The sequence below is a fragment of the Filicampus tigris genome, chromosome 6 (assembly GCF_054856515.1).
Source record: "Filicampus tigris isolate MCC_2025a chromosome 6, RoL_Ftig_1.0, whole genome shotgun sequence".
In the NCBI taxonomy this organism is placed as follows: domain Eukaryota; kingdom Metazoa; phylum Chordata; class Actinopteri; order Syngnathiformes; family Syngnathidae; genus Filicampus; species Filicampus tigris.
The window spans coordinates 15,029,253-15,043,479 of record NC_141222.1 but is presented as its reverse complement, the minus strand read 5'-3'; the positions used below and the strand labels follow the sequence as shown (position 1 = coordinate 15,043,479).

The window sequence follows — 14,227 nt, the reverse complement described above, 5'->3', positions numbered from 1 at the left end:
TTAATCAAGCTGTTTCTTTGATAAAAGTGTAAAAACAGTAACAATTATTGTGCTAAATAGACAACTGGCCTCCATCTTGATAAATCAGTGATGTTTACATAGTCCTGCTCGTCACAAGTATGTAAAACGGCAGTTTGGATTAAATGTTGTGGTGGCACATGTATACCAGATAAGAAAAGATGACGTCGCGTGTAAAAACAGTTGGAATGAAAAATGTCTGCATTTAAACCCAGCTAATGGATGACTTTTCATAGAAAAAGATTCCCGAAACACTATCCGCACCAATATCTCCGTCACTATGATATTGCATTAGCAGACTCTCAAATGCATGCCAAAACAGCATGTGGCACCATTACCCCAAACTATATGGCAATTTTCGCCAATCAGCCTCAATTTGCGGAAACTGGCACAGTGTAACCCGCAATGGCAAATGAAAAAGTGGATTTATGTGTGAGGGACTCACTGTGAAGTAGATTTCCTCTTACAGTGATGAGCGCAAACACCAATTTATACAAAGCAAAAAAAAAAACATGTGTGCCCCAGCCTTTAATCAAAACATACATTTATAAAATAATTTGTACGTGGCTGTAAGAACTAATTACCCCTTGCCATTTCCCACATGGAAAAAAATACATTTGCCATTAAAAAAAAAAAAAAGGTTATTATAGTTAAAGAAACATCATTTCCATTTTATCAAGAATGTTCATGTTATTACATAACTAACAACATAACTTTGATTACTTGTCTTTCCTCCATATGTAGACAACATGTATTTTGCATTTGCACATTATTGAGGGTAACCTGTGCTTGTCGGGAGCACTGGACCTTGACAGTTAGAATTCAGCTCCAATGCTTTCAGACAGATCCCTTAAGTAGGAAACCTTGTCACAATGACTCCACATCAGGCCTATTGATGAGTGTGCGTGAAGCAGCAGGCAATTCCAAAGCGGGTTGGGGGGGAGGTCTCCCAGTCATTTAAGCACTGCAGTTCACATCGAAAAACTTCAAGCGGCATCTCAACCCACTTTACCTTAGCAATGTTTCATTTTCCGCTTATTTTCACACTCAGTTTTCCATGTTACTTTCCATTCACTGAGAGCACCCTTTTCAGACTGAGGATAAATTTACGTTTATCTTTTCGAGAGGTGAATGCAATAGAACAGTAATTGCCTGTCATCATATGAAAGCAATTTTTAAAGTAGGCGCACCTTCCACCACTTGTGGTTAGCAAGTTTGAATCACAGTCAAAAAGTTATCGCATCTAATGTCAACTCTGACCAAGTTTCTGTGAGGAGTTTGCATGGTCTCCAATGTTGTTTGTGTGATTGCCCGGTGATTGACTGGCAACCAGTCCAGGGTGTTCTACACCTCTCACTCAGAGTCACCTGCGATAAACTCCAGCTTACTCGTGACCCTCAAGAGAATAGGTGGTCGAAAATTGATGGATGGATGCATAATCCAGACTCAAATGCACCTGTGTTGTTAGCGGGATGCTCTTTGTGTATGTTGCATTAGCTGTGTCCAAATTAGTTTATCTTCAGTTTGACAGAAACTAAAACGTTTGTCTGGTATACATTAAAACTTATTAAAAAAAAAAAACTGGGCATAGTTGTCAATAAATAACAATGGCATGAAATTCAACAGATCAGTGCTCTGTATTGCCAAAGGCTAAAAATGTGTCTGTTGTTTAAACCTCATTTTGAACAGTAAGAGTAGTTAATTGTGTGTTTATTGCTATTTTGGGCCAGTCGTTTGGGCTCCAAATTGGACAATAGGACAGCACATGTGGGATTAATTCCAATATATTGTCATATTGTCCCAATTAGGGAAAGGCACTTGGCCTTATGTCTTACACTAGAAAAGATGAGAAAATTGAGTATCTTGATTTAAGTCATAACAGTTGTACCATTTCTTGTCTTTATCCTCATTCAGTCGGGAATCCATCTTAATCCAATCATCCATAAAACAAAAACACATTTTGCAAATAACCTTGCAAGACTTTTAGTATTCAAATATGAATGATGTTGTTTAGTAATCATTTTTCACATCAGAATGTTATATTATTTCTCAAATAGCAAGCAACCCTAATTGTTTGCTCTCAAAGTAAAGTCAAAAATATGGTGGAATTAAGATGACAATTTAAGAATCATTTCAATGGGCTTGTTTGAATAAATTTGATTTGACTATGGCAACCCACGATGAAACATTTTCAGCTCTTTTCCGGTGTCAATTGTATATAGTGTTTTATGTCAATTTATTGGCTTCATTATTCATATTTTATTTATATTTATATATGATTTATGTCTATATTTATTAATACATGTATCATTCTATTTATTGTATTGTTTGTAAAGTGCTTTGTTACAGCTCTAGCTGTTATGAAATCCATCCATCCATTATCGATACCGCTTCTCCTCACAAGGGTCGCGGGGCATGCTGGAGCCTATCCCAGCTGTCTTCGGGCAGTAGGTGGGGGACACCCTGAATTGGTTGCCGGCCAATCGCAGGGCACACAAAGACAAACATCCGCACTCACAATCACACCTAGGGGCAATTTAGAGAGTCCAATCAACTTACCATGCATGTTTTTGGAATGTGGGAGGAAACCGGAGTACCCGGAGAAAACCCACGCAGGCACGGGGAGAACATGCAAACTCCACACAGGGAGGCCGGAGCCGGGATCGAACCCACGACATCTGAACTGTGAGGCGGAGGTGCTAAACAGTCGACGACCCTGTTATGAAATGCGCTGTATAAATAAAATTATATTGTATTGTATTGTGTAGGCTTCAGCACGCCCCGCGACCCTCGTGAGGATAAGCGGTATCGATAATGGATGGATGTATTGTTTTGTATTCTTGCAGCATGTAGCACACACAGACCCTCCCCCATAATGTCCTTGATCAGCATTGTAAGCAGTCGGCTGTTCCTGTTCCTGTTTATCTTATTTTTTCCTTCACAGTACCTTCAAATTCTCACAAGCTCCTTTTCTACTGTGCCGTACCTCCTCAGCTCGACACATAGTCAGCTTTACTTTCCATTAACATGTGGTCTGGCAAATAGGATACAGTCATACATCTGCAAGTCTCACAGAAGTCTCGAGTCGTAACATTTCAGTCCCGAGCAAGTCCCAAGTCATTTTGTCTTTGGCAAGTGAAGCCACCGGTTGCCGTAAGTTAAGTCAAGTCAAGGCCTGTGAGAAGTCAACGACCAAGTCAGCTTATTAATGCAGACTCATTGACAGTGTCTGGTCTCATAGATTCCATTGGCTAATTCATCAAAGCTGTATGCGTGTATAACACATTTCAAGATAATGGACTGCAATTAAAACAACACTAAATTTTAATCTCTATCACTGTAACAGATGGAGATACATGGCAAATAACCACATATAATGCTATAAACGCATAAATAAACACAATGTTAGCTCGGTCACTGAAACTAAAATCTTTCATGGACCTCCCATAGAACCATTTGTGTATTATTCATGAGAGCTCAACAGCCTTATTTCTTTAGTGTCAGATATTGGATGTCCAAATAAAAAAACAACCAGCTTTGTTGAATAAAGAAGGTGACATCTTAACATCACTGCAGTGGTCCAGTCAGCTGGAAGGCATATTTTGTAACTGTGTGTAATTGGAATCTGTCACTATGCTTTCATTTAAAATATGCTCAACTTCTCTTTAACAGCTCCGTTTTTTTTTTTTTTTTTTACTAAACTGGGAAATAAGAGATATAAGCAAGTATTATAATTACGTGGGAATAGCAAAAAAACAGCACAAGCAAGATTGAAACAAATTCAAAATATATTTTTTGCAGCCTCCATGTGAGGTGATTCTTCTATTTGACACGTTGACAAAATGTGATAGCGTGCAGCTGTCGTTTGGACACCAAAGTTCAAACCATCCTCCTGAATTATCCACCAGGAACACATTTTGTTTGTTTTCGGTTCATTATATAATAAAACAACACGATTACACAAGGAACATAACTGACGCCTCTGGACTGAAACAAACTAAATAATCCAAATCCATTCAGAGAGGCAGAGTGGAATGAGAAAGCATCTTACGACACTGACAAAGAGTGTCTGGTTAGTCAATGAGCCATAGTGTTTATTTCACCAGGCAGCCTGTGGTAGAAATGGACTATAAGTCAACAGTACAAACAGGAACAATTGTGTCATGTGTGCATCAAACAGGCCCGAGGCAGCAAAGTGTATGTGTGGATGTGTTCATGTGCCAGCAGTGTGAAGTGCAGTTAGCAGTGATCACGCCCAAGGAGATACTTCCTTTTGCCTCACTGGCTGCTCTTTGCGATTCAGCTGCACTGCAGGCTACATTCAGACACTTACAGGAAGCTCCTGGCAGTCCCTTGCTTGACTGCTCTCATAGTGGTCATTTCCACAAACAATGTAAACCACTCATTCAAATGACACTCGTAGGAAAAAAAAAAAAAAGTCGATATATTTTTTTTCATCACACTGTATAAATACACTTTGATCTGGGTGAAGGATGTCCATGTCAATATGCTCAAAGTGAGTGGGCAGGAAACTGTGCTGGTGGGGTATATTCATATCACAGCGCCATGTTTTCCGTCCCCCACTGCCCGAGCATATACAAGCTAAGAAAATGAGCTGTGTCTTTCCCCTCACAGTGGTTGTGAATGCTCTAGTTATGAACGATTAATATTAATGTCTAAAAGAAGGCTCTTGTTTTCCAGTCATGTTCACAGTGTGGAATAGTATTGGAGTAGCTGATGCAGTTCTTAACCCATCAGGGGCTTAGTTGGCCAAGACTTCGGAGCGATTTCAGAATAGAGATATAGTAATATGTGCAAACTGTGTGATAGCTGAAGACTGAGGTGGTTGTTTTTAGATTTCTTCTTGTTTAAAGACATGCAAGAAAAATTCAAATGTATAAGTGTAACTAACAACCTCCACTAAACTATGGCAAAAGGCTTTTTTTTTTTGTTAGCAGGATTAAAGAAAAAAATACCCAGCAATTTCCATAAAACTTTGTGGAGGAAGTGCCAAAAATTGTTTAAAGTTTTATTTCCTAATTGAAATAAAGCTCTAGTGAAAAATAATTAAATGTTCATTGTTACAGTTCACTTGTATTGGGGACATGCAGTGCAGTGACCAAGATGGAGCCGGATTGCACATTATAATTTTCAATCAAAGAAGTCAGACTGATATGTTTCGTGGAAAACTGCTGAATACAAATCTAGTTTCTGTTTTTTAACCTACAACAAAATACGCTGAAATATTGTAAAGGGTTGAAATGAGGACGCAAATGCGCTCCACTTAGCTGCTTATTAATAGTGCCAAAAAGTATTTACTCTTGAAAGCTGGAGACGCATTGTAGCTACAGAAACAGGGGGCCAGCTGTTGCACCAGTTGTTTGCTAATCTTTATTCATAGTCACAGGACGAATGTGGCGAGACGTACCGCAGGTAATATCGCTACCATGCCTTGTAGGTGCAGACTGTTGTTCACCAGAATCAGCAGGAATCTGTATTTTATGATTGTCTTCGTACCGCTGCAGCAGAACTCCAATTTCCTTTTAAGCTGTTCGCCATCATGCCGCCACAGAAATAAACTGCCTGGCATCAACATCATCTTGACTGCCCTCAGTGTGGTGTACTGCTGAGTTATCATTGACAAAATGATGGAGCCATGCTGTTTTTTGTCCGCTTTGTTAGCTGCTTTCAATTTGACACGTGGAATCAACTATACTTGTACAATTAAACTAATTTATTCTACAGCAGCCAATGAACAGTAGCAGCACACAAGAATATGACTATTAAATAATCAAATATGCGTCAACTGGACATGAATAATAACTACTAAACCTGCAGCTGTTAATGACAAAATGTCAATGAATATAAGATAATATGTCCACTACTCACAGATATTTAGGGATATTGAGCTTTTGGGTGCAATTTCACAATGAACCTAAAATGCACAGTAACCTTCACAAGGCACTTTTATTTGACGTTCTTATATGCTGTATGCTGTATTCTACCCCTGAATGGACGCGCCCACCTGTTGAATGCTGCAAATTTCACAACAGGTGGTGTTGTTGTTTTTTCCTATGGAAGTCCATTTCTTCTATGTGCCTTACTGTGATTTTTCCAGTCTCTCCGTATCTCTGTTGCAACCTGTTCTTAATGCTCTAAGACCAGTAGCCATTTCCCGTTAAGAACATCAAGTTTGAAATATCGCAATGACGAGGTGCTGTTGATCAATTATTAGGATGTAAGGAGTGTTTAACTAGCTATTCTAATGGTAATGGTTAATTTATTGGTCCGTTTGTTAAGTGTACACCTGTACATCCTTCAATTTGCCACAAAGCACATCATACCATACTTTATAATGAAGCCCTAGATGAGTGCCTTTCAGATTTGTTATTTTTTGTCATTCTCTCATATATGATGACACAGTGAAGAAAAAAAACAACTCTATCTTAACACATGACATTTTAAGTGACTGTTAACTTTGGCACACGGGTGACATCACCAGTTATTTTCTTGACCCTACGTACTTTAATAGTCATTGGCAGAGTGACTGAACAGCGACATGATGTCAACAGAAGGACTTTAGCCTGCTGCACATTTAACATGTGATAGGCTCCAAGTTGACGTTAAGTACCATATTTTTCCGACCTTTCGGCACACAGATTATTAGGTATGACAATGAAGGGGTCTATTTTCAGACATTTTCATACATAAGGCGAACCGGATTATGAGACGCATTATCTTTGTGAAGCATTATATGTCAAATAGTTTATTCTAATGTTTATTTTATGGATTTAGCTCTATTATGCTATATTCGTCGTGCAACTACACAGGGGTTGCTTTGAGCGGAGAAGAGGAGGGACTCCTCTGACAGTCCAAAAACACGTTTGAACATCACTAGTCAAACTGGTTACCGGCGGTTGTGTTACTACTTTGGCTGTGAAATGCTAGCTTGGTTGACAGTTCAACAGCTGTAAACAAGTCGATCCATTGACCAGACCCGCCAACTTCATCACTCACCATTATCCAAGCCTGCTCCTTTTTTTGCTCCATCCCAGCAGCTATTGGAAGCTGGCTGTGTCGTTTACCTCTCCGGCCCATGGACCGCAATGATATTGTCCCACATTGTATCATTGGAAACACGCCTCCAGAAACGCTCACGTTGCGCTCGGTCTGACAGCCGCATTAGGGTAGTAAGACGACATTTCCCGTGATTCTTGGCCCCAAAAAAGGAATTAGTTCTAGTTCTGGTATGGTGAAATGTATGCCTTCTTGCAATTAGCTGTGTGAAAATAAATAGGAGAATTTTAATTAAAGACATTGAACTGACAAGCTGACATCCATACATAAGGCACACCGGATTACAAGGCACACTGTCGATTTTTTGTCAAAACTAAAGGATTTGAAGTGCTTCTGAAATATATGGTAACCTCAATCTCAACCATTTTGTTTGCACTACCTACACACAATGTTAACACTATGGTGCACAGAACAAGTCAGAGAATCTTTGGCCCGAACAGGCAAGCACCTCATCCCACACGTCCCTGCTGTGTAAGAAGCCAGCAGCAACTCGTGACTATTATTAACTCTTTTTGTTTTCTTTTTACGATTCAGTGTCCCGACTCGGCCTGCAAACAGGATCTCCTGGCCTATCTGCAGAGAATCGCACTGTACTGTCATCAGCTCAATATCTGCAGCAAAGTGAAAGCAGAAGTGCAGAACCTGGGCGGGGAGCTCATTGTGTCTGGGGTAAGTATGTCCACTACTCACTGTCACCTTTGGGCCATCAGTACACTTAAGCAGTGTTTTATACTCTGTGCTGCAGCTCTCCCACTACATTCAGTTCAAGGTCAGAGTGAAGGTTAGACGACCAAGTGATGGCTCTTACAAATGAAATACTGATGCGGTTGTTTCTGAGCCAATCCCATCTAATAATACTCGCTAAAATGCATGGTAGGCTTTTTATGTCTCATGGACCCTATTATCATTGTTTAACTTAAGTGTCCAATTAGCCAATATTGCTAAAGCATGGTAACTATTTATCACAGAAGAACTGTTTTAAAACAAATCAGCAAGTATCAGCAAATTGTGCATTTTAACGACTTAGGGTCTGAACTACTAAAACCCCAAACAGCACATGCTAAACTGTGTATTCTCGCCAACAGGTAGCATATGCGCTGTTGTTAGTGCGCTTATTGTGTGATATGTTACTAAGATCCCAAATAGCAGGTGCTATATTGCATATTCACTCACGGTAATAGACAGCGCGCACTGTTGTGGTCTAAAAATGATAAAGAGTGCCATATTTAAAAGAGGGTTTTGCACTTTAGGTAGCGTTAATGGTTTTCACCATGGAAAATTTGGGAGAGCACTGCAAGCGCAAGCACCAATTATCACAGTGCACTTAAATGACTCATACTCAAGGAAATGCAGTTGAAAGGAGTTTGCTGATTTGGGCCTTTCTCACACTTGTGACTGGCTCCAACTTAACCCTTCGATCAATCCAGAAGCTTCAAAATTGCTTTGCTGATGAGAGGATAAGTCACAATAATTTTGGTTTCTGGCATTCCAAAAATGTTTACACAAGCAGAAAAGATCGGTTCTCCCCGTCGCTTCTCATTTTTTTGCCTGCGCCTCCTCATTATGGTTTTGCAGAGCGGTGCAGTTTGTAGTGCCCTTCAGACGTGGTATTAAAAATCAACCACAGTAATTTGTCTCAGACTTGATAAATCACACTGCACGTGCTAAATTCATCTGTTTGCATATCCAGTACTCCTTTTACAATGTACTAAATGACCTGCATGGCAATTTCGCCCAATTGGCAGATGCAGTCCTACGTGTGCCCAGCAGCTTCCACATTTGTTTATGAGATGAATTAGTTTTGCATCCATTTTTGCACACACAAACCTTCCGTAAATCAGGCCCTAACTTGCTTGAATACGTATTATGTAGGCCATCAGTGGTTCAACATTGACGCTTCTCTTCAACACAATGTGTATTGCTGTATGGATGAAAAATAGACTTCCATGCATGGCATTCACAGCATAACAGAAGGTGTCGATTTGCAGTCGCATAACTTTACACGTTTACGTTTGTGGTCAAGTGAACAATGAGCACTTAGATTTTCTTTGTTTCTTCAGTTTTTGACTGACCATGAGACATATGCATATATAACGATGATGTAAGAGTAATAGCTTTCTCTGTACCACCATTCCATCAAAATTCAGCAACACATTTAAAAACATTAAGCAGAAACTTTAGAAGCAATGACAATCCAATTGATTGCGTCAGATTTTTAAAAAAAAAGAAATTCCCGTTCAGAGACAAATGAAACGTACAAACTTTGAGCCATCACATCAACTTTCAATTGTTCAGTTTAAATAATATTTGAAAATTATTCATCTCAATTATCTTATCTTCTCGACTTATCTTCTAAACTTTGAAATGAGCGAGAAACATGCAGACTGAAAATTACCATTTGGGAGTGAGATTGCTCCTAATGCAGTTCAATGGCATATTTTTAGATGCTCAACGATGAAAAAAAACATTCACCACATGCGCAAATACTCTCAAGCCTCTGCTGCTCAGATACTGCAGATGGTCCGAATGTGGCCTGCGGGTCTTAAGCCCCTATCCCAGTGAGTGGCAAACATTTGCGAGTGTTTGCGAAGGTAGAGAATGTTGCGTGCTCATCCTGGTTCGCCGGGGTTCGTTCAAGGTTGCAAATGTTTGCCAAACAGTCGCCAGACGTTCATCTGTGATTTTCTTATGGCTAGGGAATTTTGAACGTTTGAATGTTCAACATGTCCTTGCGACAAGAAAAAACACAAAAACTGTCGGCAAAGGCCTGGCCAACGTTTTGTGAACATTTGTAACCTTTAACAAACCCTGACGTGAATGCGCATCCCTTTGTCAACAGTCTCAAATGTTCACAGCTCAATGCGATAGGGGCTTTCCAGTGCCCAGGTCTGCAATACTTTATTCTTGTCACTACACTACACAACTCTGAACTTTTTGAAATTTGAAATAGGAGACTATCATCTGTTGATCTTTGGGTTTCCCTGCACCATCATCATTATTTCTTTGAACTTTTGTATACATGTTTATCCCATGTTGGATGCGCGCATCCCGCTGTGATTTGAACCATTTCATGGTGGTCGGCTGGAATCCGCACTCATTAAAACTAAGCAGTTGACTTGTCTCTGCATGTGGTCCGAGGAGGCCCACTGGCCGGCGACCCTTAAATGTCAGCCAAACAAAACAGACGGAAACAGAGCACACCTGACCCTGCCTCCGCTCATTAGCAGCCGCAAAAGGAAGACGTCACATAGTGAGCACTCGGTTTTATCCCGCTTAATTGACAGTTGCGGAGAAGATCTCCCACATAGCAGCATGCTACGTCATGCGCAAAACAAGCCAATGCGCCAAAGAATTGACTCATTGGACTTGACCTTAAGTGTTTCTCTCTCGCAGCTGGATAGCGCCACCTCGCTCATCCAGGCCGCCAAGAACCTGATGAACGCCGTGGTGTTGACGGTCAAAGCCTCGTACGTGGCCTCCACCAAGTACCAGAAAGTGTATGGGACCGCCGCCGTCAACTCGCCCGTGGTTTCCTGGCGCATGAAAGCTCCGGAGAAGAAGCCGCTGGTGAAAAGGGAGAAGCCGGAGGAGTGCCAGACCCGCGTGCGACGAGGTTCTCAGAAGAAGCACATCTCCCCCGTCCAGGCACTCAGTGAATTTAAGGCCATGGACTCCTTCTAAACAGAAGAAAAACACCCAAGAAAAGATTTACATTGTGTTAGCCCACCTGTTTTTCCTGCGTGTGTGCTCTTCTGCACCACAGGAGAATGACAGTACATTTTCAACTGCCACACTTGGGCTCCTGTGAAGACTGTGGGTCTCTAACAGCCATCACACACACAGACACACGCACACACACACACAGACACACAAGTAACACTAATTATCAATTTTATCGTAGCTTAACATGTGGGAGCCAAACTGTGACAAAAATATGGAACTTAAAAAACTACATATCAGAAAGATGTTTTTAAAAATGATGAAAAAGTCTTATTACCCTGGTCAACAGCAAATTTTAATCAGATATAGCTTTATTGAAGTTAGACCTATAAAAGCTTGCGCAATGTGGATTTTTCAATGAGTTGTAATTTTAGCTATAACCTTTCAGAAAAAAAAATCCACCACTTACTGTTCCTAAATCTTAATTCCTAAATATTACTAAATATATTAATATTATCATTCAGAGGTGGGCATTCCGCCTGACCAACGGACCGGTCCGTCTGTCCGTCACTGACAGACGCCCGTTTTGCTGACATTAGACGATAGACGCGAAATTAAAAATAAAAAAAAGACGGACAAAGCACAGATGGAAGTGGATTTTCCTTCATCTTTGTAATCGTCACGAACTTGGTTATGTCCGAACGGACCTCAGAGTCCATGATTGACGGACGCCCGTTTTGCTGACGAGAGACGGAAACGCGACCCAGACTGCATTGATTGTATACGTACAGCAGGTGGCGGTATGCAAGAGAAAGAGAAGGAAGAGAAAGTCATGAGTTCCTCATGCTGACTAAGAATTAAAAAAGAAGCGTTGAATACAGAGACAGTATTCCAGTTTAGTTCTTGTGAGTTAATTTTTTTTTTTGGAAAGAGTGGGGTTAGGAGGTGTGAAACGGTATTTGAAACTAAATTTGCCCCTTGGTGGGATTGTGAGTGTGAATGTTTGTTTGTCTCTGCGTGCCCTGCAATTGGCTAGCAACCAATTAGGGTGTCCCCCGCCTACTGCCCGGAGACAGCTGGAAAAGGCTCCAACACGACCGCGACCCTTGTGAGGATAAGCGGATTGGATAATGGATGGATGGATGGATGGATGGATGGATGGGTACTTTATTTCAGTTTTCACAAGAACTAGGAAGCATTTTAATCCACCAGGATTGCACCTTTGGCAACAATGTGACACAGGATTCTGGTTAAGATAAGCAAAACGTTTAAGAGTTAACCCATTAAAGCTTAAAGTGCATGGCTCAATATCTCCCTAAAGCCTAAGGGCCACTATAGAATGAACCCGAGCTTCTCACAGAAATCGAACACCTACAAAATAATTGCCATCTTAGCCCCTGTAGCAGATAGAAACATAATTCCAAAAGAATTTGAGAGCTTGGACATGTGACTTTAACACAGGTCTGAGTTTATTATTATTTACTGTTTCAATCAAAAATGTAAAAATAAAGGGTTAGTGCAAGAGATGCACTATTTTTAATTTAAAAAATCGAGTGGTAAACACCATCCTCTATTCTGTTACAAAGCCGTCAATATTGTCATTGTCTTCAAACATATAGCTTAACCATATATCACGTTCGACAGGTTCGTCTGCTTCAAAGGACACAAGTGCGTCGTCTTTTTCACTGCCGTCACTTATTTCAGAGGTTCCGCAATTAATGCCCGAAAAAATTCAGAGACATCCACCGTGATCTCACAACACCGTCACATGTATATTCTGATGCATTTCATTGGCTAAGAGACTGAGAATTGGATTAAAAAAAGAAAAAAACGTATCCGCTCACCCAGCTTTAAAGGTAGACGGACAGTGCTCCCTACTCTAGTGGGAGAAACGCGGTTATGCGCTCCCGTCCTTGATGGGTTAAAGCGGCAGCAGGCTCCCACTTATAGTTCAATAGATTGGCAAATAAGTGTAGGCTAAGTGAAATATCAAATGTATGTGAGTGTAAATCTGTTTGAGCATCAAGCCGACACATTATGATGTACATAGTGCACTCCATTTACCATTTTAATCAAATCGATTCAGGTAATGGATGGATGGATGGATTTTTCATTTGTTGGACATTTTTTTTCCAGATTGATGATTGACAGACTGTCAGACCATTGATGTTTATTGATGGAACGCGGTTAAAATAACATGACTGACTGACCGACAGACGATTACAGTTTGGTTCAGTTTGAAAAATAGACGGATTGACAGATAGCCGACGGGTACCCTGGCTGCTGATGGATGACGAATGACGGACCAGCAAACTTTACTAAAATGGCCACCTCTGTTATCATTATTATTATTATTATTATTACTATTATTATTATTGTGAAAATCTCATGTGCCAGAGAGAAAACAAGGACAGATTCAGAATCAGCGCAAAAAAATGTTTGGAGAAGTTTACTGTACTTACATCTCTGATTAAAAAATGTAAAAGTCTGTTGACCAGTGTTATAAACATGGTGCCGACTGGCTGCTCGTATACACATTTCAAATGTCTGACTGGAAATCCTGGATTGCGCTGTAGAGAGAGGCTCTTGGGGTTGCTATACCTCTTTCTTTTTTTTCTCGTTTTTTGAACATAAAATGTAACCAGTAGTAGTAGGTATAATAACTTCTGTTTAAGCTACCCAGAAGTGTCAGCATCGAAGTAGTTTCCTTGTTCCGATACAGTGTTTTATCCAAAGCATCCAAATTGTGTTGCCTTTTTTTTAAAGATATTTAATGATGACATCACTAACTATGATAACCTTGACTGAAAGTTGTGTAGCGTATAAATATAAACCGAGTGGTTTGACTAGTTGTGGTTTGCTCTGAAAATCCGTGCATACGCTCCCTTTATCTCTAATAAATCCCTCAACTTGGCCCTCAAAGGTTCATGTTTATTTATTAGTGTTGCATTAGCAGGACACAACACTTCCAATTTGCATCACCCGGCATGCTGTTTCTTGCACACTTCACTGGAAATGGGTAATTCCTCTCACAAAAGAATTCAATTTCGGCAGCTATTTTGAGTTTTCTACTTTGCAAATCCGAGAATAAAGAAAAATGAAAGTACTAGCTGTTATTAAATCCAAAGACAAGGTTCTTTAAACAGAAGTTGGCCTCAGCGGTATAGACTAATGCTCAGGTTAAAGTGTGTTATCTGAGATACTGACCAACAACGGCTGCTTTATAAACTCACTTAAGAGTGTCGAGAGTGGTTCTATTCTGTTATCCGCTTCAAATTGGCTTTTTCACACCAAAATAATTAACAAGATAGGGTGAAGAAATACTGAAAGTTGCAGAACACAATCCTAACTCTTTTCACTCCCTTTCTTACACTCACTTTAGGATCCATGTTTTAGAATCAAATTGGATAAGCTGGTCAAATGAATCTGATTCTCCAACATGTGTGGAAGACTTTTTTTAAGAGGGACTGAA

General features: G+C 40.2%; 1 protein-coding gene across 2 annotated transcripts in view; it reads left to right on the top strand.

Annotated features, from left to right (window-relative positions):
• The window catches only part of ctnna2 (catenin (cadherin-associated protein), alpha 2), a 246,859-nt gene extending 233,190 nt beyond the window's left edge, over positions 1-13,669 (top strand). For both annotated transcript variants that reach the window (XM_086034022.1, XM_086034023.1), the window contains 2 exons: positions 7,630-7,764; positions 10,489-13,669. In XM_086034022.1, coding sequence (XP_085890148.1) covers positions 7,630-7,764; positions 10,489-10,776 — 423 coding nt within the window. In that variant the 3' untranslated portion in view covers positions 10,777-13,669. The remainder of the gene's footprint in view (positions 1-7,629; positions 7,765-10,488) is intronic.
• Positions 13,670-14,227: the final 558 nt, after the last annotated feature.